The sequence below is a fragment of the Stegodyphus dumicola genome, chromosome 12 (genome assembly GCF_044657685.1).
Source record: "Stegodyphus dumicola isolate Sdum_Otavi_A_Nest chromosome 12, ASM4465768v1".
Classification (NCBI taxonomy): domain Eukaryota; kingdom Metazoa; phylum Arthropoda; class Arachnida; order Araneae; family Eresidae; genus Stegodyphus; species Stegodyphus dumicola.
In genome coordinates this window covers 75,369,414-75,395,768 of record NC_140779.1, presented here as the reverse complement: position 1 = coordinate 75,395,768, position 26,355 = coordinate 75,369,414, and the positions used below count along the sequence as shown (strand labels likewise).

The following is a 26,355-nucleotide window of genomic DNA, read 5'->3' as shown; positions in this document are numbered from 1 at the left end:
TCCTTCGACACACGGTTCAGATAGATACTACCTTTCAAGCGACGCTGAAACCATGGATGTTACAGATATGAAGGTCGCTCGTCGATTCCGCTTGGGAACTATAGCAATATACCGATCTTCAGAAGGGATGGTAACCTTATTCGACCGGGCGCAAGTCTCCGAACCACTATTTCACTTGTTTGGAATTGTTTTCAAATTGGAGAACTTGCAGAAGGATCAACGTCAAAGAAAAGAATGATATCTTTGATTGATTTCCTGCTTCAATGCGTCTGATCTCGCGCCAGGGCTCATTATCTCCCACTCGTCTTCTTTCAGCCATAAAAACAGGAATATCATAAAAAACTACACTATGAAAGTTACAAATACTTCATCTCAGCATTTAAATAAACCTCCTCAAACCCTTCAGAATGCTGGTGTACCTTCAGAATGCGGTTTTTAGCCTCCCAAATTCAACTACGTTTTCGAAAATTGCTAATTTGCATTGTGTGCTTAATTTTTGGAAGCCAGTGTGTGTTCTGTCAATGCAACGTATGTAATTATTTACACTTACCTAATATTGTACATACATATGTTTATTTGTACATACATAATATTATTTCTTGTTACAGGATGGTAAACCAAAGGGGTATTACGGTGAGTGAACAATTTTATGGTAATTTTTTCTATACTTCTTTGTGGTTTTAAATTATTTTTTGTGGTATATCTTTACATACCACTGGGCGTTTTAAAACTATGGAACAAACTTTAAGCACTGACAGAGCAAATTGAGGGGAAGGGGAGCCATTTCATTACAGAATGAATGGTCGTTTTCTCGCCCAAGCGTCATTTGCAATGAAAAGACACAGTACAATTCCAAAGTGTAAAATAATTGGTTTTTCGACTCTATTTTAGAGTCATTAGGATTTTTTGAAGGAGGAAACATGAAAATGAGCAATGCCCTCGCCAGGACTCAATCATGGACTTCTCGAATACCCGCCAAGTGTGCTACCGTTACACCATGAAGGCATGCAGAAAGGAGGGAGAAGATACCTTATATATTCCCCCTTTTAAAGAGCGATTGAGGATTAAGGGATCCAATCCCCAAATCCTGGTGGTGAAGAATCATCATCCACCACCCTTTAGTTCGGGCGCTACTGTAGATTCATTAGGATTATCGAAACAGGAGATGATGAAAATGTGCAATGCCCTCGCCGAGACCCTAGCCTGGACCTCTCGAATACGCGCCGTTATACTAACCATTACACCTCGAATGCATGCTGGAAGGAGGGAGAAAATACCTCATATACACTCCCTTTTAAAGGGTGCCTGGGGATTAGGGGACCTAGTCGTCGAATGCTGGTGGAGAAGAATCATCATCCAGCACCCTTTAGTTCGAGTGCTGGATGAAGATCTGTCTGTCATTTGTTTATTTTGAAGCAGGAGACGTGAAAAATGAGCAATACCCTCGCCGGGACTCCAACCTGAACCTCTCGAATACGCGCAGAATGTGCTACCGTTACATCACAAAGGCATGCAGAAAGGAGGGAAAAAATACCTCACAGCATCATTATTATTCGTTTTCCGATCATGTGTGTACATACACACACGCACTCACACATATCTTATATATATGCGGCTTAAGTGCTTGTCGCCGATAGTTTATTGATTGCTTGCGTAACTGTAAATTGTTTTATTCCCCGTGCAGTGCAGCGCGTGACGAATATTATGAAAAAGCTAAGCCAGAAAAATTAAAAATACAAGAGCACGTGCACTTAACATTTAATAAATAAATTTAACATCTGTTTGTCGCCGATAGTTTATTGGTTGCTTGCGTAACTGTAAATTGTTTATTAAATATAAATATATATCTATTGTTTTTCGTGTTAGGCAAAACCTTCTTTCATGGGATAGGATCAGAATCCCTCACTCACTGTAATAAACTGGTTCTTATTTATAACTCCTACTCACAAACAGTAACCTTGATGAAACAGATCGGGAACAAGGGGTGAATCAATATCGGTTAGCAAGGTAGAAGTGAAGAGCGAAAAGAATTGAACGAACCGTGGAATCGGAATAATTGACCCAATCAAAAGGTAACTCCATGAACTGATTTCTTACAACTATATTTTTTTAGATTACTTAAACCTTACTTTCTACATAGTCTAACAATAAAATTCTTGAATAAAAATTTTTCAAAAATTTGGAAATCATAAAAATTAAACTCACTTTTAACCATGGGAGGATAAACATTCTTTTCTTCTCTAAACTGGGAACAGGAATTTTTTGGCATGCTTCCAACAATAGCACCAATTTTTTTCTTTTCGCGAAACAGACTTTCGCTCGCTCAGTAAAGTGAAATAATTCATGAACGAACAGTGGATCACTGTTTCTCGCACTTTTCCTACCAGAGCTCTCCGTGAACTATAAAACAGCTACATTTCTCTCTTCCGGAATCGGTGTAAAGTGAATCGGTTCTTTTAAACACTTCTGGAGCTAAACGACCAACTCTATTAGAGACCTGAAGTAGATCGGTGTACGAATGAGGAAAAGGCGCGTATAGTATCAACTGTCTTTGCGTTGAGTAATGTGGCATATGTGGAGAAATGCAAGGTATCCTCCAGCGTTTTACCGCTTAACGTGCTACCATGCTTCTCTGAATTAAAATTTTGTTTCAGTAAGTTCTACTACCAGTAAAATTTGTTCCATTCGTTTTGAAACAGCCTATATACCTTTTACAATATTGATTCCATAGCTTTTTAAAGTTTTCTTAAAAAATATGTTACATACAGGCCTTTGCACTGTAAAATAATTATTTCTATCAGCCTGCATGTTTGCGTGACATTAGGTTTTGCAGTTGTAGTCCAAATATCCCATTTAAAGAGTAAAATTTTTTATGGAATTATTTAAAGGTAATTGAAGTAACTCCTAAACGTAGTTTTATTTACTTAATTTTTAGTAACTTAATTTCTGAATATTATTAAGGGGTGGGTAAGATTTAAAATAGTTAAAAATCTACAAAAATTTTGAATTTTTCCCTTACATTTATAACATTAACTATATATTAACTTACTAACTTTATAATATTAAAGTTATAGTGTGCAAAAAACCATATTCAAATATTCTAAATCTAAAAGAGGTTGTACAGTCATAAGGATTTTTTTGGAAGCGGGAGATGTGAAAAATGAGCAAGGCCTTCATCAGGACTCGAACCACGGGCCTCTCGAATACGTACCGAGCGTGCTGACAACTGCACTACGAAGGCATGCTGAGAAGGAAGGAGAAATACCTTATAAAGTTATAAAAATTTTAATTTCCTTTAAATTTCGGAAATCTATATGTAAACCAATATGTTATAATTTATATATTTAAATTTTTATAATTCTAGTTATATGTGACAGCATTATCAACTATCAATGAACTGTGGATGTATATATATATATATATATATATATATATATATATATCTACTGAAAGCGCAGAACAAGATGAAGTAAACTCGCTTTCCTACCCATTGCACAAAAGGGTGATCAACGTCGTCAGAACCATAGCGAAAACGTTACCTTGTTTGCGGGGAGGGGGAATAGCAAAAAATATTTTAAAATCCTAAAAGATAATTTCAGTGTTACAAATGGAGATAAAACATGCAATGCTGCTTAATTTTAGGATTTTCAACGACTAACGGATTTTAACGTGCAAGACTTTAGAAAGTAAATTGTTTATATTATACACTGAAGTTCCACTGAATTAGGGACAGACACGGCTATGCAAATTTTACAGCGCAGCGCGGCATCTGTGCTCACGTGAGGAAGTTGTGGTAAATGCACATACAGCTAGTACTATGGTTGTTATTAATCAGTCGTTTCAATTGCTATAGAACTTCTGATTTAGACAGCTTTAATCTCCGGATAGATAGTAGACACTCGACGCATGGGCCATTCAATTTCCAAAATCCTCAGCGGGGTAGGATTTTCAAGATAGACAGTGTGAAGGGTATACCGAGAATACACGGATGGTGGAAAAAAGAGCTAGCCATCGAGCAAATTGCAATGGACAATTAACCTATAACAAGCGTGGTGTGAGATGGCTCAGCTATATTGTACATAGTGAACGAAGCCAAATATTAACTCAAATTACCACCCAGCTGAATCAGGGCGACAGTCGTACAGTCAGTAGAAGGAATATTTCAACGCTCGCTTCACCATATGGGCTTCGGAAGCCGTAGACACACGAGAGTACCTTGCTGAATGCATGCCATCAAGCTGCACTTCTTGCCTGGGCAAAGAAAATATAGAAAATAGACTCTAGTGGACTTGAAATGAGTAGCAAGGAGTCTCGATTTCGACTAATTAATACCGATGGGAGGCTGAGACTATGACGTCAGACTCATGAAGCTATGAACCCTGTATAGCAGATCGGAACTGTACAAGGCCATGGTTGCTTAATCATGGTCTGGGATGTTTTCTCTTGCTAGTGTTTGAGATCTTTGGTAGTTGTACTAACCTCCCTCAATATGATTCGGTACGTAGAGTTGCTGGGCGATCATCTCCATCCATTTATGTTGTCCTGTCATTCACACAGAAATGGAGTATCCTAACAAGACAACTGCACCTTTCACAGGACCACCCGGTTGGCTACTGCCTGGTTGGATGAGCGTTCTTCTAAATTCTCTGTCATAAATTGGCTACTTAAAAGCCATGACTTAAACTCTACTGAGCATCTTTGGTACGTTTTGGAGAAAGGTTTGAAATCTCATCACACAGCACTAGCGACTCTTCCTAAATTATAGACAGCTCTATCCGATGTTTGTCAAGCCATTCCCGTAGAATGCTTCTAGAAACTTATTGAATCTATGCTTCATCGTTTGGAAGCCATTATAAAGTCCAGAGGATACCCAACTCGTTATTGAATAGCTGTACCTAATTCAGTGGCACTTCTGTGTGTTTATTCTATTATATTTGATATTATGAGGCTGAAAATGCTTAAATGAGAAGAAAATAGTACCTAATGTGTACATATTCATATGTAAAGGTAATTTAGTATTTCTTATCAGCGTGTATTAAATATAAGTCTGAAGAAGATCTCTAAATACAATTTTCTCACAATGATTTTTTTTACAGTTCATATGTCTTGAAAATGCTTTATGCGTTGTCTCATTTTTTGTTACAACTGAGTGATATTTGGAAGAAACTATCTTATCATATGCAATCACATCATATGAAATCACACAGTAAATCACATCTCGTATATCTGTAATAAACATTAATATGCTGCAGTGTATGTATTTCTGGATATAAGTTAATTAACAAGTTTAAACTTGTGATAACATTTAATAAAAGGTGAATTTTTTGTCAAACTCGGTTTGAATTCACAAAGTCAAACGTTTAAAAGTTTCATTATTTATCACATTCAAAAATGCATAAAAAACGTCCTGAAACAAATTTGCATAACCAAATTTGTTTCAGGACTTTTTAAGTAATTTAGTGCAAAAATTAGAATAAGGTATTGAAAATTAGTACGCAAGGAACACTTTAAATACTTTTTTATCCTTTAGATCAGGGGTCCCCGACATTTTTGTCCCTAAGAGCACATTCTAGAATATCTGGACGGCGGGCACCGCTTACTTTTTTCAGTGTCAATACATAGTTGGATAGAGTTAATAATACATGCACATAAAAAAAAAAGAGAAATCGGTAGTATTTTGCTTCATGCTGGTATCCATCTGTGTTGGACGCAATTTCTATTTCATTAAAAATTTGAAAACTTTCATATAGAATTATATTGAAAATTGAAACATTTTTATTGCGATCGCACAGCGAAGGCCACATATTAAACGATCGGCGGGGACCATGGTGCCTGTGGGCATAGGGTTCAGAACCCCTGCTTTAGATGTATTATTACTAAAGCCTTTACTGTTAAGATTTTAAGAATTTTAGTTTTGAAATATTTATTTTTGCATTTCTGCCAATACTGGCTGCAAAGAAGTCCTCAATTCACGTGTCTTTGGGGACCCACCAGCGGCCGAGCGGTAAAGTCGCTGAACACTGTTAGTTCGGTCCGAGGTTCGAATCCGAACAGGCTGGCTGCATGGGAGTTTTCGTGGTTTTCTCATGTGTAACGTGTATAAGAGCCAGTTTCCCTTAAAAAGTGCTCCACGAAGCCATCTCTTCCCTTAGACAGATAGCCCTCGAGGCTTTCCCATAATCACACACACACATGTGTCTTTGGCTACTAGAACTTTTATGAGAGTGTCTAGCAACTATTCGCAGGTCTCTTTACAACTATACAAAATAAAAGTCTAAAAGAAGGGTTAAAATACCCTTTTATTCACTCAAACAAACACTCAGAGTCGCCCCTTCTCGGGCTTACAGGGAAGTCTTCATTTGGGCGTTAACTTAAGGTAAAAAATAAGAAACTAAACTAATTCTAACTAGCTAAACTTTAGTCGAAGCTATACAAAGATAACTAACCGAGTTGGACCATAATTAAACCTCACCGGCAAATACTAACAGGCGCTTAAGATTACTGCCATTCATAGTCAGATAGGGTTAAAGAAAAGACGTGGCCCGAAGGCAGAAAACGCTCTACTAAGAACTTCTAAGCTCTACTGAAGTGACTAAATTTTCCCGTTAAATACTGATACTGAAATCTCATTCTGGTAGATGCAAAATAAAAATTTAAAGGAAAGTTTCTCAAATTTGAAAATAGCCATTAGAAAATTAAAATAATCCCTACAGTCTAATGAAAAAGCATTTACTAACATTCTTCCCATTATTAATTATGATTCAGTGGATCAAACCACTCTATCAGTACCTCTAAAACAGTATTTCTCATCCTCTTCTGCTCCATACACCCTTTTTACCACTGCTATAGTATCCACTGCTATACACACCACAGCATACTCCTATTTTCCTAAACTCGAAAAATACATGCGCGTTTATTTAAATTTACATTATTTTTAATGTGCTTTTAAAATTAAATAAGAAAAAGTATAGAAAATGTTGATAAGTACCAAAACTTGAATTAAAAGTAGTTTTTTTTATAGCCTTAACAGATAAATAAAAGACTGAGTGCATGCCCCCTCCCCGAAACTACAAAATTTAGAGAAATTCTCCCCTGATTGAGAACCTCGCTCTAAGATTATCACGTTTTAATAGTTTTCTAATAATAAACATTTTCAAACAGTTCTGAATTTTTACAAGTCACATGAATATAAGTCACATATAAGAATAATTTTATAAGTCACATATAAGAATTTTATAAGGTCAAACTCTCTTTTTTTATATTCTTAAGAGCAATTCGTCAACTATAGACCTGGGTTTGAATTTTCATCCATAGCTACAGTCGCTTCAGTAATAATCGAAAAAATAGAAGTTTGTCTTAAAATTTTATTTGAGACCTATTATGAATTCATTCATTGCTTCATTAACTAAATGAATCAATTCACTTATAAGGTATTTCTCCCGCCTTCTTAGCATGCCTTTCTGGTGTAGTGGTCAGCATACTCAGCGCGTATTCGAGAGGTCTATGGTTCGAGTCACGGGGACCCCGCTGCTCATTTTTCATGTCTCCTGCTTCGAAATTATCTATTGTCTCTACACATTAATTTTTCTTTTTCTCTAGTTCAAAAATACTTCTTGTTCCAGAGTAGGCATTACACTTACGATTTCAGTTATTTTTCTCCTGTCTGTGAACATTTTTTCCCATTTATTATCATTTTGGATTTCATTAAGAAATTATTTATTCAGTGAAACCTAGCTTCGAGAATTTAATTCGTTTCTGAAAGCCGGTAACGTTCATAAACTGGAACAATTTAGCCATTAGGAACTAATGTAAAACTGATTAATTCGTTCCTGAAGCACAGATGATTGATTATTTAAAATTTACAACTGTACTTTGAGCACGCCTTCATAACCGAAAATCAACAGAAATAAGTAAATAGAAATTTTATATTAAAAAGAAGATAAACGCTATATTCAACAGATAAAATAGATGAAAATGTGATTTAATTTCACTAAAGTAAAGAGAGTGAACCTCGTAAGAGAAGAATGATGAGGAAGATGTTACTAGTTGGATACGAAATTCTCCTTCATAAAAAAATCGTGTAAATACCTTTAAGTGGCATCTTCTTTTATCTTTATTTATTATTTTATTATATTTTATTTTGTCTGTGAGTGCCATTCGACTTTGCGTGAGATTCACAGAGCCTCTATTTCACTCAAAATGTTTTCCAATGTGTTGCTATTGTCTGCGTTTTAAAATGATTCTAAAGCGAGACATGTAACAGTCGCTGTGCTGCAACTTGCTTTATCGGAGTTATATTAAATAAAAACATTGCATCTTATCCTATTTTGCACAAATTTCGGGGAACTGAACCAGGATATTTTTCTTTTCTTCCCATTCTTCTGAAGATATTTCTTGTACAATCGTTCTTTTGATGCTACTTCTGATGCTTTTGAAGTTCTTTTTTGTTGAGCTCATTTTTTATAACCTTATAGTAATTTCTTCATTTCTTCCATGTTTATTTCCTAGCCCATGGTTTTGCTTATAGATAACAAAAAATGTCCTAAGCGTCAAAGCGTTCGATGCTTTTGTATACAACTCAATTTCGCCATTTCTTCCAAGCCGAATTCATGGTCCTGTAAGTCACTTGTTGCCAGACTTCGTTAATAATAGCTAAGCAATGGTAAATATTAAAATAATGTTTTCAGAAGTCCCTCTTAGTTAGTCATGAGATACAGGTTAAATCAAAGCACTTTTGGGAGTTATTTGGCCGACTTGAGTGTTCATAACTCGAGACATCTTTTATCCTTCGAGGTGTTTTTTGTCCAGATAATTTGTTCATAAACCGAATAGTTGATGAATTGAGGCGCTTATGATTCACTGTACTTTTCATGTTAAGTCACCATTTATATAAATGGTCTTACTCAGAAGTTCTTTGTTCGTTCATTTTACCAAGCATAGTATATCACATTTTAAAGGATGGTGTGACGTTCAGACGTATGCACCCCTCGGACTTCCAGGTACTTAATGAGAACTATCTGTTTGTCAGAGACAGAATGGACAGCAGACCTTTGGAAGAAAGGTGCAGCGGAAACCCCCCCCCCCTGGTGTGGTTTCTGGACATAAGAGACTAATTAAGTTTCTTTTCCAGGTTGTAACAAAAACGAAGAGAGGGCTTTGTGTAATAGTTTTTGATGTTTTAAACGAGTGAAAGCAGATGCATATCCTAGCGTCATGGCCGCGTCAGCGGCTTTTGTTTGAATTATGGCTGTAATGATATGGTTATTTTTAATATTTATTCAAGAATTTCTTATTAAGTTTTTAAAATAAATATTTTAAAAGACAACCTGTCTTTCCTTTCACCCAACCTGGGTGTTCTGACGTTACAATGGGCTAAATGGGAGTATTAGACTTCCAAAAAAAAAAAAAAAAAAAATTATATGCTTCTAATTCCAAGGTATTTCTAATTAATCTGCATCGGCTAGAATTAATAATCAGGTTTTTCATTTGGAACGTTTGTGAGTTCCCACTGAGTTCATCAGAGATTTTAGCATGCAATTTTAAATTCAATTTTCTAGTTTATTTTTAAAGAATGTGAGTAAGGCTTTTGAAAATACACTTTTTAGAGCTTTTTTAAGTGTCTGTTACCTTGGCGGAATCTGTGAATTAAGATAAACTCAACCAACAATTTAATAATATATGTGCTAGCAAAAAATATTCTTATGTGATTAAAAAATTATATTTACAGTTGTAGTGATTTTTCTGTTGCACGTTTGTTATGCGGAGACCTCTCTTATAAATAAAGGACTACAAAGGTTTTTACAAAATATATGTGGTCTACTTAAAAATTCATTTACAAAATAATTCAACCATTTTGTCATCTAAGATCAAAAGGATACCGCAGTTTTGTTTGTGGATCAGAACCTATGTTTAAAGAATTTTTTTTCCAATTAAAAAAAAAGATTAAGAAATCTACAAATTTTTTATTTTGTACATTTTTTATTTGTTATAGTTGTTTGTTTATTTTATTTGTTTGTTTTTATTTGTTATATTTTATTCTAGAGCAGGCGGTTCTCAACTGGTGGCACGCAAGAGAAAAATAGGTGGTACGCAAAGAAGCAAAGTATTTTTAACTATTAAATTCAAAAATTAAAACCCCAAAATCCTGATTGAATTTTTTCCTCTAACACTCGTAAATTTATGCGATTTGAGATTCTTTGATTCTGATTCTTTGTTAAAGAGTGGTGATAATAGTACTTTGTAGTGGTGGTAGTAGTACTTTGTATTGTATTTTATAGTGGTGGTACTAAAGGTTTTCAATTTTTGTTTAGGTACGCGTTAGTCAAATGGTTGAGAACCGCTGTTCTAGAGGAATAGGCTTTGTAGCTTCTCGGACTCCACTACAAAATTCACCTGAAGGTTATATATAAAATTAAAGAGTTCTCACTTTTATTTCGATGACATATTCTAATTGAATATTTCAAAATACTACTTTTCATAACCATATGATTATATTACGTAGCTTTCCCTTAATTTTCTTAAATTTATATTTCAGGTGGGAAAGGAGTCGCGAAATTGATGGAAATGGCAAATCAGGCTGGCTTTCTCCATTACACAATCCATGTATGTTGCTGACTTAATTTTGTGAAAAAAATAAGATATTTATATATATATTTTTCATGGTGATTTTAATTCTAATTTGTTTGTTATTTAATTGATCAATTTGTAGAGTTTACCTCTGTAATTTACTTTAAAATCATCAAACCTAGTAAGACAGTCAGGCGAGTTTTCGCTCCATCCATGTAAAAGCAATTGTGTCCTGGGAAGGTTTAAACAAAGTTTTTTATCTAAAACTTTAAACTGAACAAATGCACGACTTGTGCTTATAAATTACATAGTCGTATCTTGCGGGATATCATTTAGGAGAAAGGGAATTAAAAATGTACGTTAAACAGATGCTGGAGACTACACGACAAATAGCCTTACAAACGTCGCAAAACGATCTCTGTGCTAGTGGGTTGGACAGAAATTATTTCTCTTCACTTAAACGGGGGCATTATCCAGCTTTGCAGTATCTCCAAGTAAATACTCCCAATGACGTATAGATGTCTGTTTTACTAGGAAATGAGCATATATCGAGTGTTTGAAGAATATTTAAAATGAAAAAAAAATCTACATAAAAATATAACATTTGGATCAAACAGCAAAGTGAATTGGCTTATTGAGATATAAAGATGTTTCATAATTCGCTCCGGACTTGAAAATTTATAATGTAATAACCATAAAAAATACAGCAAAAATGCGCATGTCAATACATAAATAGATTTTTTCAAGTTTTGTGTGTATCTTTCATGTTCTTGGTATACGTATCTCTGATAATACAGTAGACTTTAGTCTCAGTCGATAAGCCGGTCGGCTTGTTCGTTTTTCATTGCACAGTCAGTCTTCCTGCATTTACTATACCGCTCAAGAACTATATTGTTTGTGAGTGCTTCTGTTTAATGTTTCGTTCTAAATATATGCTGCATTATCACAATTGACACGCATTGAGAAATTTCTGAGATAAGGTTTTCTAGTATCATTCTTGCATTATATTGCTCCTTAGCGTTACGGCTGCTACCTAGCGGCTGAATGTAAAGTTGCGTTATAGAGGTTACGAGTATAATTTGGAGAGATTCTTTACGTGTTCTTATTACGGTTATTTTATTATAAATTTTCGAAACCTCGGGAGAAATGATCAATCACCTTGTATGAGCCTGTCAAAATTTAAAAGTGTTCAAAACTGAATTTAAGAATTATATTACATGTATGCAAAGAAATATGGTGAATGTTGCTACCGAGTATTATCCAGCGGAATGACACACATAAAAAGCAGCATATGAAATCTTAAAACAAAACATATGACGAGGTTTAACTTGTTCAGGACAGTTACTAAGTTATGAACAAAGATTGTGTCTTTTAAAGTCTTCTGTAAACCATTGATCAGAAATATAACATTAACATGAAATCTTGCTTCAAACCGAGAGATCCAACATCAAACTGGTGTTAGATCATACTTGTTGACATCGATGGAAATATGCAAGCTAGAGTTCGTCCTCAAGAGCATTATAATAATCTCTGACTATTGTTAGAACTTATTACAACGTTTAAGAAATGCGTACGGAAAATTGAAAGTGGTTAAAGAGGTTACATTTCCCATAACGGCATTGCTATCTGTCACACTTGACTTTTGGTACCGTAGTTTCTGCCAAATAAATATATTATGATGAATACTCATGGATCTTATTTTCAGAGTTAGACAGCATGTGACAGTTTTTTTTCTACAAAATCAAAATGCCCATGAAAGGAAGCATTTCAAATTCATTCAGGATAACGAAGCAACTATGCAGGGCAGCTAGAGACCCACGAAAGAAGAATTTCACAACTGCTTCATAAAGTAAAAGTACAATGGGATAAATGTATTTGAAATGGAAAAGCGAGTATTTTATCCTGGAATGTGTATGCGACAATGTGTTTTCTATTGTAATAATCTTTTTATTTAAACATTCACCATTTTTTCACCGCAGCATGATTATACTTAATTAAATTGAGACAAAATACAGTTACAGATAAAAGCATAGGAAACACATGGAAGCAGAAGTAATGGAGTCACTAGGAATCGTCCCCCCCCCAATGTTATCTGTTTAGGATGAAACGCTCAGTGACAAAAATTGAGTGCCATACTTAGGGTGCTGAATGTAAGTCCACGTCTGTCCATCCCATAGAACAACTTCTTCTTATCATAGAGTTCTAGCCAAGGGGGGCGCTAATTTTTTGTTGCCCGGAGCCGCTGCAAAAGTCCTGACCATACCACTTTTCATTCAATGGTACAAAATTCGTCTTAAATATCTTAAGACCCAGGCGTTAAGACCAGGACTCGGATATGGGCTATGTGAATCTGAAGATGACCGCTTACTTACTATTCATTACCACACCCCGATTAAATCAGTTTGATGACTTGGGACAGCTCTTTTTCCAGAAGCCTTTCATGTCGATTTTCCACAATTTCTTTTTTAATTGTGAATAAGCATTGGATAATTATTTAACCTCAGCTCCGAAGCCTTGTGGGTTTATGCGATAATCAGACTCTGAGCACTCCCGCGTTGCCTAAATTTCTGTTTAAACTCCTAAGTGGCTTTGGTAGTAAAAATCAAAACCATATTACGAAAACAGAAAATTTCCGTATTTTATTTATTATTAGAGGAAGTCAGTTTGAATTGAAAATTAAAAGAAACGTGCAACAAGTGTTGGAAATTATCGGTTCTTATAAAAATGTACTAAAAATACAACAACATACATGTATAAATGAATTAAGGGTAAAACGTAAGGTAACTTGATAGGAATTAACCATCAAAATTCAAATACCGTTTCAAAACAGATCTCAACAACCCTCAAACTGTAGTGTTCCCCCTTTCTAGCAGCAGTTCTTTTCTTTCTGTTTCATTCAATATCTTATCATAAAGTTATTAGTATTTAAGGATTTTACACAATTTATTAATTATTTTTTAATTTGAACAAATATTTTGTTTCAGTCTAATCTCTTATTCATTGTGAAATACTTTCAGAGCTATGATTTTAATCCATTCGTATCATGGGCCAAGTATGTAGAAAGTATCCAAGATAGAGACGACATAGGTAAGCGTTTTGAAAATATTATTCATTAGAATTTTAAAGTGAACTCCATTGGCTCACATTTGTTTTCGAACACTTGTGTATTTCAGTTTTATCTACAACTATCAGTTACTAAATACTATCAAAATGGCTTTATTTTTCTTTCACATATGTCTTTATTTTTGACAAATGACATTATTTTCCTTTCATCTATTTTAAAACCTGCTTGTTTTTAAAAAAGATTTTTAATACATTTTTGGTAAAAAATATAATCTATTCAAAAAGTTCTGAAAATGAACACGCATAAGTATTCGAACACTTTGATCAAACAATTTATATTTAATAAAAACGTGAAAATAACGGGGCATTCATTTTATTGGATAATCTATAACTAGAATTATGCTTTTGACTCACTATGACGTGGATTCAATTAATTTTTTCCTGTAAGAATGTTCCTTTTTGTTCCATTTTTCCGTAAGAACTGCTTTTAGTTTCACTCTGTTCCTTTGTTAATAATTTTGAAAGATGGCATTTACATTGAAGAGATTGATCGAAAACATTAGTATCCAAAAGATATGTTCTGTTTTGAAAGGTATCATAATTGGAAACATTGAGTTTGGTTTTGTAAACACAGGCACATGTATACTGGACAGACAATACATTATGGCCATCTCCTCAATAACGCGCTACACGACCTTTGGCCTGCAAAGAAGCAGCAACTCGCCTTGGTATGAACGCCACAAGTTCTTGGTAGATGACTGGAGATAGGGTGTACCAAATGTCTAAGCAGCGGTCAACACAAAGTCGAAATATTAAGACATGGTGGTGTTTGAGTACTAAGTTGCTGCTTCGTGACATCCGAAATGCGCAATATCAGGTTAAGATCCGGCCAGCTAAGTGGTCAGAACATTACTTGTAATTCATCCTTATGCTCCTCGAACCACTCCAACATAATTCGAGCATTATGACATGGGGCATTTTCCTGTTGGAAGATTCCACTTCCAGTTGGAAAGATAGACGCAGTGTAAGGGTGCATCTGATCTGTAGTTATGATCAGATAGTCCGCGGCTTTCATGGTCTGTTCTACCACAACTAAGGGTCCCAGAGCATCAACACCGGAATAACGGTCACCGCCGGATTATTCTGGTGGTGACGCCCAGAGTTGCCCATTAGAATGTCTCTCAAAGCATAATACCACCACTAACAGCCTGTGTATGACCTGCTGTAGGGGGGAGAGCAACTGTTCGCCTGGAAGACGACATATCCTGACACGTCCATCAACGTGATGAGTGAGAAATCGTGTTTCACCCAACCAGGCAACTGTCTTTCACTTATCTATGGTGCAGTCTCGATGTTACCGTGCCTTTTGTAGGCGTAGTTGACAGTGGCACTTGGTTAAAGGAAGCACACGAGTGGGACGTCTGCTGCGCTTTCCCATATCCACTGAACTGTGCTGGGCTGTTAGCCGAGCCACTGTTTGGCGCCGGATTTTGCTGCACAATCTCTGGTGTTCTTTTATTTGATGACGCGCGGAGACTAACACATTGGCGTCTATTGCTGGTTTCACCATCATTTATGCACTTTGCATAAATACTAACAACGGCAGATCTTGAATAACCTACCAGTCCTGCAGTTTTGGAGATATTCGTTCCGAGTCTTCGGGCCATTACAATCTGCTCTCTATCAAAGTCGCTTAGATCAGCAGCGTTTCCCATCACTCGCAAAAGTTAAAGTGCAAGCATGATTTCTTACCTTTTCCAGCAGTAGTTAAATGCCATTCCCACTTAATCACGTGCCCTCCACGGCATCCAGAAGAGTTCACTTAAAAATAAGGGGTGGTCTTAATGTTTTGGCTCGTTAGTATATACCAACCATAGTATTCTTCAACATAATAAATAATAAGTGAGCATTTTTAGAGAGAAAATATGTTAGACGAAATGCACACTTTACTTTCCCTTACACAATATTTAACTTTCGCATAGCACCGTGTCAAAATAAATATTGATATGAGCTCTGCTTACAAAATTTGGTCTAATGAAAAACGTTCTGAAGATACGGGTAACTATGAAGAAGGTTTTTTTTTATACTCAGAAATCACTTTCCAAAATTTGCTGATGCGCGAAATCGAAAGTGGAAATATTCATTAGCCCCCAAATTTAGAAAGACTCATAAGATAAAAAACTTCTGTCAGAAATTAAACGATGAAAAACTAGTGGCCTAGAAGAAATATAAAAAGTACTGCATGGAACTAATGAAGTAATATACCAGAAAGTTCCTGACAACTGGTTCAAGAATTCCGACTGTCATCGTAATCTAAGATGCAAAATGCTTCTAAAAATTCACTTCTACTAATTTGCCACTTAGACATTTTCTAAAGAATTTAGGAACTGTGATCGGTAGGCAATGTGAAAGATGTCATGAAGACGTTCAGAAAATAGAACAAAAGAATTAAAATAGATGTAATCTAACATGATGGGTGACTACTGCTGATTTCTAGTCGCAGAATGTGACATTGATTACAAAACTAAGTAATAACAGCAGGAGTTAAGAATATTTCTTATATTCAGTTTCAGTTTAGCATCAATGCGTACCATCTACTCTATTAATTCTGATAATTTTTTATGTTTAAGTTCAGTATTTCCATTTGTTATTTAGCATAATAAATGAAGATTAAATGCCAGATGTATTAAACTAATACGTGACTTTTAAATATAATACTGGGATTAGATGTATGTATTGTGTGTTGTGAATACGGCAAAGCACACTAGGGCTATCTGCCTAAGGGGAGGGATGCCTTCGTGGAGGACTTTCTAAGGGAAACTGGCTCGTATACACGTTACGCATGGGGAAAACCACGAAAAGGCCCATGCAGCCAGCCCGTTCGCGGGATTCGAACCTCGGACCGAACTACCAGTATTCAACGATTTTACCGCTCGGCCGCTGGTGGGCCACTACTGGGATTAGAAGGAGATGTTTTAAAAAAAGTAACATTAGTTTATGGTATTCTGTGTTACCTTCTTTGTCAAATGAAAGTATTATTGGATCAGATTTTCAGTTATGTAAGTACATTAGTGCAAAAACTAGAATGATATGTTAACTCAATATTTTATATCTTTTGCTTGAATATACCTCGACAGAATACAAACAAAATGCTATAAATTATGGTTATTCTCGCTTTCAAGAAATTGATTTAACTAAAATTACCCGTTTTTATTCAAGTGGCGGAAAAAATGTTTGACCGATGTAAGTGCATTCGCACAATGATAAAAATATTAGGGATACGAATTTTTATTTCTGTTTTTTTAAGTCTAGAATACAAAAGTAAAAAATCTGATGTGTACACCGCATGACTTCCTTGTACGGAATATTAAATTAAACGCATTTTTTTTCTTGCATTTCATTTAAACTTATTGGATTGAATTAAATGTACTTCGCCGACAGCGCATAAACCACAATAGAATAAATGCATTCTTTAAAATTCACTCTAGTATTTATTTACCATAGCGACACTCTGGCGCTAGATTCACTTAACAGTATTATATTTTGTTCATATTATAACTCATAATGCACAAAATTTATATCATTTAAAGAATAGAATTATCTAATCGTTGCCACATGTTCTATTCAAATACTATAATAAAGCTAGAATGAAAGAAATTAAGCAAACAAAACAAAAAAGAAACAGTTTTTCACAGACGATTGAGCATTTCTCATTTAATTAATTCAGTTCTCACTTCGAGAGAAGGTAAAAATACATAAAAACTCAAAATATCTATATTAAAAATTACGAAGTAAATCTTAAACACTTACTTCCTCGAAAAAATTCCAGAAAGAATTAAGCATGACTTAATTGGCAATAATAAATGAATGCGTTATCTTTGTTGTTGCGAAGCTAAGTTTCTCTAGATTGGTAACAAATCAACTAGTCTCCTGTTTCAAATGTAAACATCAATGGCCGCCATAAAAAAAGGCTTAGAGGCACTTAGACAACTTTAAAATTGTTGATAATTCTAAAAATATTGCATACAGATTTACTAAAGTCATAAAAACCTTAACCGGAAAATAAAAACAGCATAATACAATCATTTTTAAAGCAAAAAATGTACAATTTACAAAGATATAAGAGTAAAGAAACTGAGATCACTAAGCCGGATAACAGAGTGGATATATACGTATATAAATATATTTATATACGTTTGGTTGGGCCGATTGCAACCAAAATACGAGGTGCACATCTATATGTTATAGCAGTCCTATACACAAAATTTCAACGTTCTGAGGCTACTCGTTTTTGAGTTATGCGAGATACGTACGTACATACGTACGCACGCACGTACGTACATACGTTCGTACAGCCGCCGCAAAAAATTCTCTTCAGAATTAATTTTAAAGCAGTTTTATAATTTTTTTGAAGAAAAAGAGTATTTTATTCTGTCCTTACGTACAGATAGCACGCAAAAACATCGTTAAATTGCATTCGATAGCTATCAAAATGGATATTTTCGTTGAAATATGCTGCCTGAAACTTTTCGCGATTACAATACTTCCTTTTTACTTCGTACAAGGAAGTAAAAACATTAATCGGTTATACTTACCATTTAAATAAATTAAATATTTAAATCAAGCATGCATAAAATTACTAATGAAAAATACGAAAAGTATCATTAGAAGAATTAGCTGAAATATTCTACTAATTCTTCTAATGTTAATTGCCCAGGCTGTACGTAGACTGAAGGAATTTCGTTTAGAGGAATGGAGTAGTTTTTCGGTTTTTTTTTTTTTTTTTTTTTTCAAAATCCTTAGGTATACAGTGATTTTTCTCTTATTTTGGTTCAAGATGAATTGTGCAAAATTTTATGAAGCTCAAATAAAACTAGAACATTGTATAACTAACACAATCCCATGTAACGGTTTTAGTAAGAACTGGTACTCACTTTGTTATTGGTATATCTTTTTTCAGAAATGAGCTTTCGGGGGGGGGAGGAACTATCATTTTAGATGACTTCTTAACCGTTTTCAAAATATTCGCAAAAAACTAATAGACAATGCATTTAAATTTCGCTTTAAAAGTTTTATATTGTTCTGGAAAGCTCCACACTATTCTAAAGAGTAAACGAACCCTGCGCTATTTAACGATTTTGTAAGAACTGATAGTGGCAATGGAAAAACGCGACAACGGTGTAGAAATAGTAATATCTTTTTGTAAAACATAATTATAAATTCCTTGCTTAGCCACTGATGACGGGAGTGAAAAATTAGCGACGCGAGCCTAAGTTAGGTGACTTGAGCTCAATGTTTTAATATAAACGCCCTGAATATGGACCTCATGAGATGGTTTTCGAAATCTCATGGCAGTGATCTTCCCTTTGATTTGAAGGTCAAGTGTGCGAAATTTCATCAAGATTGAAATAGAACTGTAGATTTGTATGAATTTATAGTTAAATAATGAAAGTGCTTAAATGAAAAGGAAAAAATACGAACGCAAACAAACAAACGGACACTCTTCTCCTTTTAATTTGATGTTTAAGTGTGTAGAATTTCATCAAGATTGAAAGAGAACTACTGTCTTAAATAAAGTGCTTAAATGAGAAGAAAAAGATACAAACGCAAACAAACAAACGGAACTCTTCTTTCTATATAGGTGATTTTAATAAATCCAGCTAATATCATTTCACAAGTCTAGGCTAGTAATAAATAATAATTAAAAGAACATGTATTTATTGATTTTAAATCTCTTAGTATGTTCATTAATAATAGATTAATTTTGAAAGAAAAAATTAAACATCTTAAGCTTTGCTGAGCGATAAAACACTACCGCAATGAAGATAAAAGCATTTTAATTCGGCAGTGGCAATATATTTCTTTTAAATACCTGAGGTTTTTTTTATTAAATTCGAAATAAAAACGTATTATAAGTGGCAACATACTTCTTTTGCATCGCCGAGGTTTCTACACTCATGTCCATAAATTAAGGATAATTTGGAGTCACGCGGAAATCGAACTCTAAAATAAATATATCACCTGTAAAATCACTACACACATCTTCAAGAATCATATGCAAATTTCAGGAAGAAACCAGATGACACCGATGGTACGTCACAATGACGAGAGTGTAAGAGACTGATATATAAGGAATACAGGAAAAGAAGTAAAATTGTTCGCAGGCGCTTTATAAGCATTTCAGTGCAATAACCGAATAGTTATGACACAAAGGACGCATTTGGATGGTTTTTTACGTGGTAGAATTATAGGCCGTCTGGAATGGGGGCGTACCCAACTGGGAGTATCAGACGAACTTGAAATTGCCCAGAGTGTCATCTCCAGGCTTTAGCAACGATTCCAAGATGATGGTAATGTGAGTAGACGTTACAGCACAGGTCGCCAAAGAGTTACAAAGCCGAATGAGGACCGGTATTTGGCAGTTACTGCCAAAAGAAACAGGCGGAGCACAGCCTCAGACCTGTTTCGTCAGCTCTCTTCAGCCACTGGTACGACAATTTCAAGGCAGACCGTGTACAGATGCTTAGGGCAGATTGGTCTATATGCTCGTAGACCTGTCAGATGCATTCCACTTACTGCAACTCACTGTCGCCTGCGGTTAGCCTGGAGTAGAGAGCACGCATTGTGGACACCGCAACAGTGGGCTTGTGTGATGTTTTCCGACGAGTTCAGGTTTAGCTTGCAGTCTGATTCTCGCCGGACTTTCATATGGAGAGCTCCAGGTACCCGTTACCACCAAGAATGCATCATTGAACGACACCGTTACGGTGGTGCAGAAGTGCTCGTTTGGGTTGGAATTATTCTGGGTTCCAGAACTGACCTGCATGTTCAGATTGGAACCATGACAAGCCAAATCTATCGGGACGTCATTCTGGAACAACATGTACGTTTGTTTCGGGGCACCATGGGCGCACAATTTGCGTTTATGGATGACAACGCCCGTCCTCACCGTGCAAACATCGTAAGCGAATGTCTTTAATCGGAGGATATCACTCTTATGGACTAGCCAGCATTCTCACCGGACTTGAATCCAGTAGAGCACGTGTGGGATATGCTTGGCCGACGAGTTGCAGCCCGTCAACCTCCTTCTACATGTCTACCGGAACTTCGAAGAGCATTGCTTTTTGAGTGGTGTAATATCCCTCAAGATGAGATCGATAATTTGATACTCAGCATGCCTAGGCGTTGTACGGATTGTATTGCATCGTCTGGGAGACATACAATGTATTAACAATCATACCAACCATGTAATATTGGTTTTTTGTATATAGGGTTTTTTTTTTTTTTTTTTTTTGTAATTTGCTTCAGGGAGAAAAAATCGCTAATTTTTTTAATAATATCAAACACATAGCATCTTTTTTTGCTCTTTACCTTTTGTTTAATAAATAAGCTTTACAAATAAGTCAAATTTGTTTTGCTTCTAACTCTTCCTTTGCCTGATTTTGCATTATCCTTAATTTAAGGACATGAGTGTAATTAAATCTGAAACATCCTACGCTTTGCGGAGAGGTAACACAAAGTTCTATCGATGCCTAATGATACACGTCCTTACGGCGTAATATTATTGATAACGCAATATATTATAATTATACGATAGATTAAAAATAGGAAAATGAATTTTTTCAAATTTTAATTTTGTTATTTTTATAGTGAAAAAAATGTGTAAAATTTATGTTTGAAAATAAAGAACTAACCTACTTCGCTTTCTACAACTTTGTGTATAGGTATCTTAAAAGGCATAAGCCGTAAAGAAATTGATGAAATATTTGGAAGTAGCAAAGATGAGAAATCTTTAAAAATCATACATTATTTTGTCATTGTAAGTGAATATTTTTGAATTATTATGAAAAAATGTGATATTTTATTTTGAAATATTTAAAGTGAAAAGTATAATGCTTTTCATCTATAATATATACATTTGGTTACGTGCCATCTTGACATTATATTTAATTGTTATTCTTAAAAAACTTTTGAACCATATCTTTAAGAATTTTCTTTAAACAAAAAATATTTCTCCTTTTAAAGGAAATGAATGTGGTTAACATTGTTAATTTTTTCCTCTTGGTTAACCCTATGTATCTTTTTGTATGTTGCATATTTTATTATTTCTATAAAATAGTTTAGATTGTTAAATTGGTTATCGGATTCATATTGTATAGATATATGTAAGAAAGATAAAAATGTACAATCTAAATTAGCAATGGCCCCTTAATGTTTAATTTAATTTGAGTATTTCCCCTCTCTATTTTAAAAATAGTAGTATCTTTTTCTGCACTGCGTCATTTAGAGACTAATCCATGTCATATAACTCTTACTGTAATGGAATTACATGTTTGGCTGGTGATGTAAATGGAACTAAAACAGCCAATAGTAATTTTACAGCATTATTAATTTATGCAATCAAGTGCATTGAAAACCGAAACTAACTTATTTTGAATTAAGATTTAGTCCTGAGCGCAAGTCACTTGCTTTCTATGCCTCAGGCTAGATGGACCGCTGCTTGCTGCTTCTTATTTTACCCCCAAAAAAGAAATATTTTAAAATAGGCACGAATTAGAGTGACCAGTTATTAAAAACGTTTCTTTAAGATTATCTATAATATCATTATTATATTTTTCTTCATAATTTAATTTAATAATAGTATCTTTGTTTAATTACTTCATTTTTAGTTACTTCTAAATACATTCTTTAAAGAGTACTTTTAAATATGTGTTTGTGAAGACACAGAGAAAGTATGCAAAAGAACGTTGATATCAAAGCATAATATTAGTATTTCCCATTAATCTTTTAAGATTTTTACGTAATATAATATTGAAACAATTTTTATGTTCAATGAGGAATAATGCTCTAATAAAATATTTCAGATTTACGGATTGAAACATTATTTAAATCTTTATTTTGATTCCTAGCTGTTTAAATCTTTATAATTAAATATTTTATGATAAAAATAGTATCAGAAAAATATGTTTTATTTCATTAAATTAACAATTAATTATTAATTCAAATATTTAAATATTATATCTAAACAATTTCTCTTAAAATAAGCCTCCCTCAGACATTTTACTGCTAAAACTTACTTGTTTAAAAGATATACTTGAAGATTCTTGTTTGATGCCCAGAATTAATGAATTGTGAATTGCAGGTATATTTTCTTTTTTGCATACTTAGCTGTTTATGTTTGAAAATGCTTGCTTCAATGTGAGCCCGAAACGGTCAACAATTCGAGCATCTTGGCGTAGTAGGCCGGCTGCACACTATAATCTGTTACTTTAAAATAGGCATATCAATATCTAAAGACCCTCCTCTCTTTTACGATACTAACGTGAGACGTCATTACCGCACAGACGGAATTCCAGCAAATCAGAGGAATCGACCATTTTTTTGCAAAAGTTGTTGCGATGGTTATGAGTCATGGTTTGGGAAGAAGAAATGGCTTTGATGGAAATGGCTACTGTAAAGTAACAGATTGTGGTGGGCTCAGGTTCGAATTCCGAACAAGATGTGGATGTGATTCCATGAAACTCTAAAAAAAACTTCCTAATAAATAAACTATGCAACTGATACTACATTTTATTACGCACAAGTAGATGCGTATCCGGTGAAACACTTCGTTGTACATGCGTACCAACACAGCGGTCGACAGGGTTACTCCATCAGACATACAGTTGAGAAGATCCTGGACTATTGGGTATGAAGAGATGAAAGTACAAAACGCTTGAAGGAATGTTTATACTGTGGTTGAATAGTCATAAGTGGCATAAGCTGTTATACTGTTGCTAGGCAATTAGTAATACAAATTAATATTATTATGGAAACTGCTTTGAGGATTTCTTCTAAATATTCTAATTTTTCAAATTTACGTTTAGATGGCATGAGAACATATCATTCATAGTGAAGCAACAAACTGAAGGCACATTAACGCATGCACACATTTTTCCTGAGTAGCTACGGTTTAGATCCTTTTTGAAAGTTGTGAACAAAGCTAATGATTTTCACCGAAGCAGGTCGTTTCGACGCTGACGGTTCGACGCCAAAGGTTCGACACCAACGTTTCGACGGCGGGGCAGTTCGACGCCGTGCGTTTCGACGCAAGGGCAGTTCGACGCCATATTTTTTTTTTTCGTATTTGTATTTATTTTAAATGTGAAGTAATATAAATAAGTAATATGCCTGATTTTTATTTATTGAATTAGCGATTGTTTGCATGCATATTTGAAATAAATATATGTGTGTATATATGTGAAAGTGTTCTAGATTTTTGTTTGTGTCCCAGATTAGTGAGAAGCCCCCTCGCCAACGTCAAGGCCCCGGGACATGAGGGAGGGTTTTTTTTTATTTATTTATTTCACAAAACAGCATTAAAAAGGCAAAATACACAAATGGTAAATAAACATATGATTACAAAGTAGTTATATTATATTGCAGTCAAATATAATTACAGATAAATAAGATTACACATAAATAAGATTAGAGATAAATAAGATTACATCACAGAACTGTTATTATACTAATCAATTGCAAAGTTATGCGCCACACCTTTCAGGTATTCCATTATTTCTCGATTTTCAAAATCTTCATCTATTACTTTAATTCTCATATCAGCTCGCAGATACCTATTCCGCTTGTGCGGCGGTTAATCTTCACGTACAAATTGTTCATAGCATTGATCAATTGATTTTTGAACACGCCTGACACCATCCATGAATTCCCATAATGTCGGGTGGAAACACCAAATGATGATGACACCAAATTTATTTGAATGATGATGCAAACTTATTCTAAAAATAAATAAAAATACGAAAAGTATGGCGTCAAACAAAAGCAAAAAAAAGTATGGTGTCGAACTGACCCCGCGTCGAAACGACCTCGTGTCGAATTGACCACGCGTCGAAACGCTGGCGTCGAACCGTTGCGTCGAAACGTTGGCGTCGTACTGACCTGTACCGATTTTCACATCATATGGTTGTGACATTTCCAATAAAGCCACGGTGTAAACGCTCACTTATATACACCTTTCCCTAAATGAACAGAATTACTAAATTTTCTCAAAGTTTGTATTTTCCATAGCCTACCTCTTTTGAACAGTACGTTGATTATTATTACAGGGAAACGTATTGACCTACAAGTGTATATACCTTTTTATAAAGACGAGAGCAAGTAGTTTTAGCCCAGGATGGGAAATTGGTTAAGTAATTTTGCTGATTTATGAGGAGTATAGAATGTTTATAATTACTTTGTGAATTTTACTATGAAACCGTGACGCTTCTAACATTTTTACAACAGAATTTGAACAGCTTTTCAAAGGCGAATCAAGCCTTTAGCGAAAGCGAATGTTTATGAATGAGAAGGTGAAGAGGTTGCATTAGTTTCAGTAATACAAAGAATTTTAATTCTTATAGTTTCTAGTGCAATTGCGTCTGTTCCCGTTCATGGGAATTAGTGAGTGAGCTATCTCGAACAGTTAAAAGGTCTCTTCATAAAAGATCACAGTTTAAATTCCCTACTGTTACTTCTTTTTGCTAATAAAACGTTACTTGCTTTACTTAAGACTTAATAATTGTCAGAGACATATAAGCAGATTTCTGAAATCAAGCATACAATTCAGAAATGCATTTTGTTAATTGTTTGTGTGAGTGGTTTGTATCAATGGAAACTGCAGTATTCCTACTGAGAATGTCCACTATATTTCTTTAGAGTTTATTCTGTTGATAATTTCAAAGAACAGTTGGTGAAAAATCACACTTCATTGTTTAGTTTTTTTTCCTATGTTTCTCTCTTGACCTAGTTGGTTTTATTCCTTTTTAACTGATTTTACTGTTTGCTACAGACATTTTGCGAAACTCTAGTATTTTCAACATCCTTTTGAGTTTGATCTGTTTTCTGTCAAGTTATTACAGATTTTGCAAAATCATGTTGACGAGGTTGATCATTCGCAGGAAAACGGAGTTTCTTTTTTAATGCAATAGTGCAAAACTGATAAGTTTACTCACACTTTGAAACCTTTCAAAGTGTACTTTATGCGCCTACTGTTAAATGTATCCAAAATTACTAATTTTATTACCCAGTTTTTGATTCATAAATCACTACTCCTAATTTCGCTGACAAATGTATTCCTAGATATGAGTGTACAATTAATGTATTGTATTTCTTTTACAGTCTTTTGAAGTCCATGCTTCAGATATGTTTACAGTAAATGGTTCTGAATGGATTCTCCGCAGTAATAAAAAAAGTAAGTTTTTCTTTAAAGTATAAGCTTTAAAAAATGAGAAAGGCAAAGCATAAAAGGATATGCAGAAAGTTCAAGTCAAAAGGCACATTACTAGGTCTCATGAGTATCCATAGAACTCCTATAGCAATTCCTATAAGAGTTTTGTATAGAATGAACTATAGTACACTCTATAAGTCATGCATATAAAGAAAAGATATCTGCTATTAAAGTACGAGGCAATGTTTTGAGGCAACGCTTATCATTTGTTAAACGAAATGACTCTGAAACATATGAGCGCAAACATAGAATGGCTTCTTGTGATGAAATTTCTTGTGAATGAAGATGTAAAACAGAACGAAGTTTATACCAGATTTGAAGCACAGTACAATGAAGTTTCCTGGTCAAGTTGTATCAGTGATGCGATCGCTCTTCAAGAAAATTTGATAGTTTCTAAGAAATATAAAGTGAAGGAAGCAATACTGCGAGCAATAGTTTTGGTTTCCAAAAATTGCAATTTG

General features: G+C 34.6%; 1 protein-coding gene across 1 annotated transcript in view; it reads left to right on the top strand.

Annotated features, from left to right (window-relative positions):
- LOC118203198 (uncharacterized) overlaps positions 1-26,355 on the top strand; it is a 75,834-nt gene that overhangs the window by 5,647 nt on the left and 43,832 nt on the right. Inside the window, exons 2-6 of the mRNA XM_035375468.2 lie at positions 609-633; positions 10,535-10,602; positions 13,584-13,653; positions 21,354-21,448; positions 25,786-25,858. Of these exons, the coding sequence (XP_035231359.1) occupies positions 609-633; positions 10,535-10,602; positions 13,584-13,653; positions 21,354-21,448; positions 25,786-25,858 (331 nt within the window). The remainder of the gene's footprint in view (positions 1-608; positions 634-10,534; positions 10,603-13,583; positions 13,654-21,353; positions 21,449-25,785; positions 25,859-26,355) is intronic.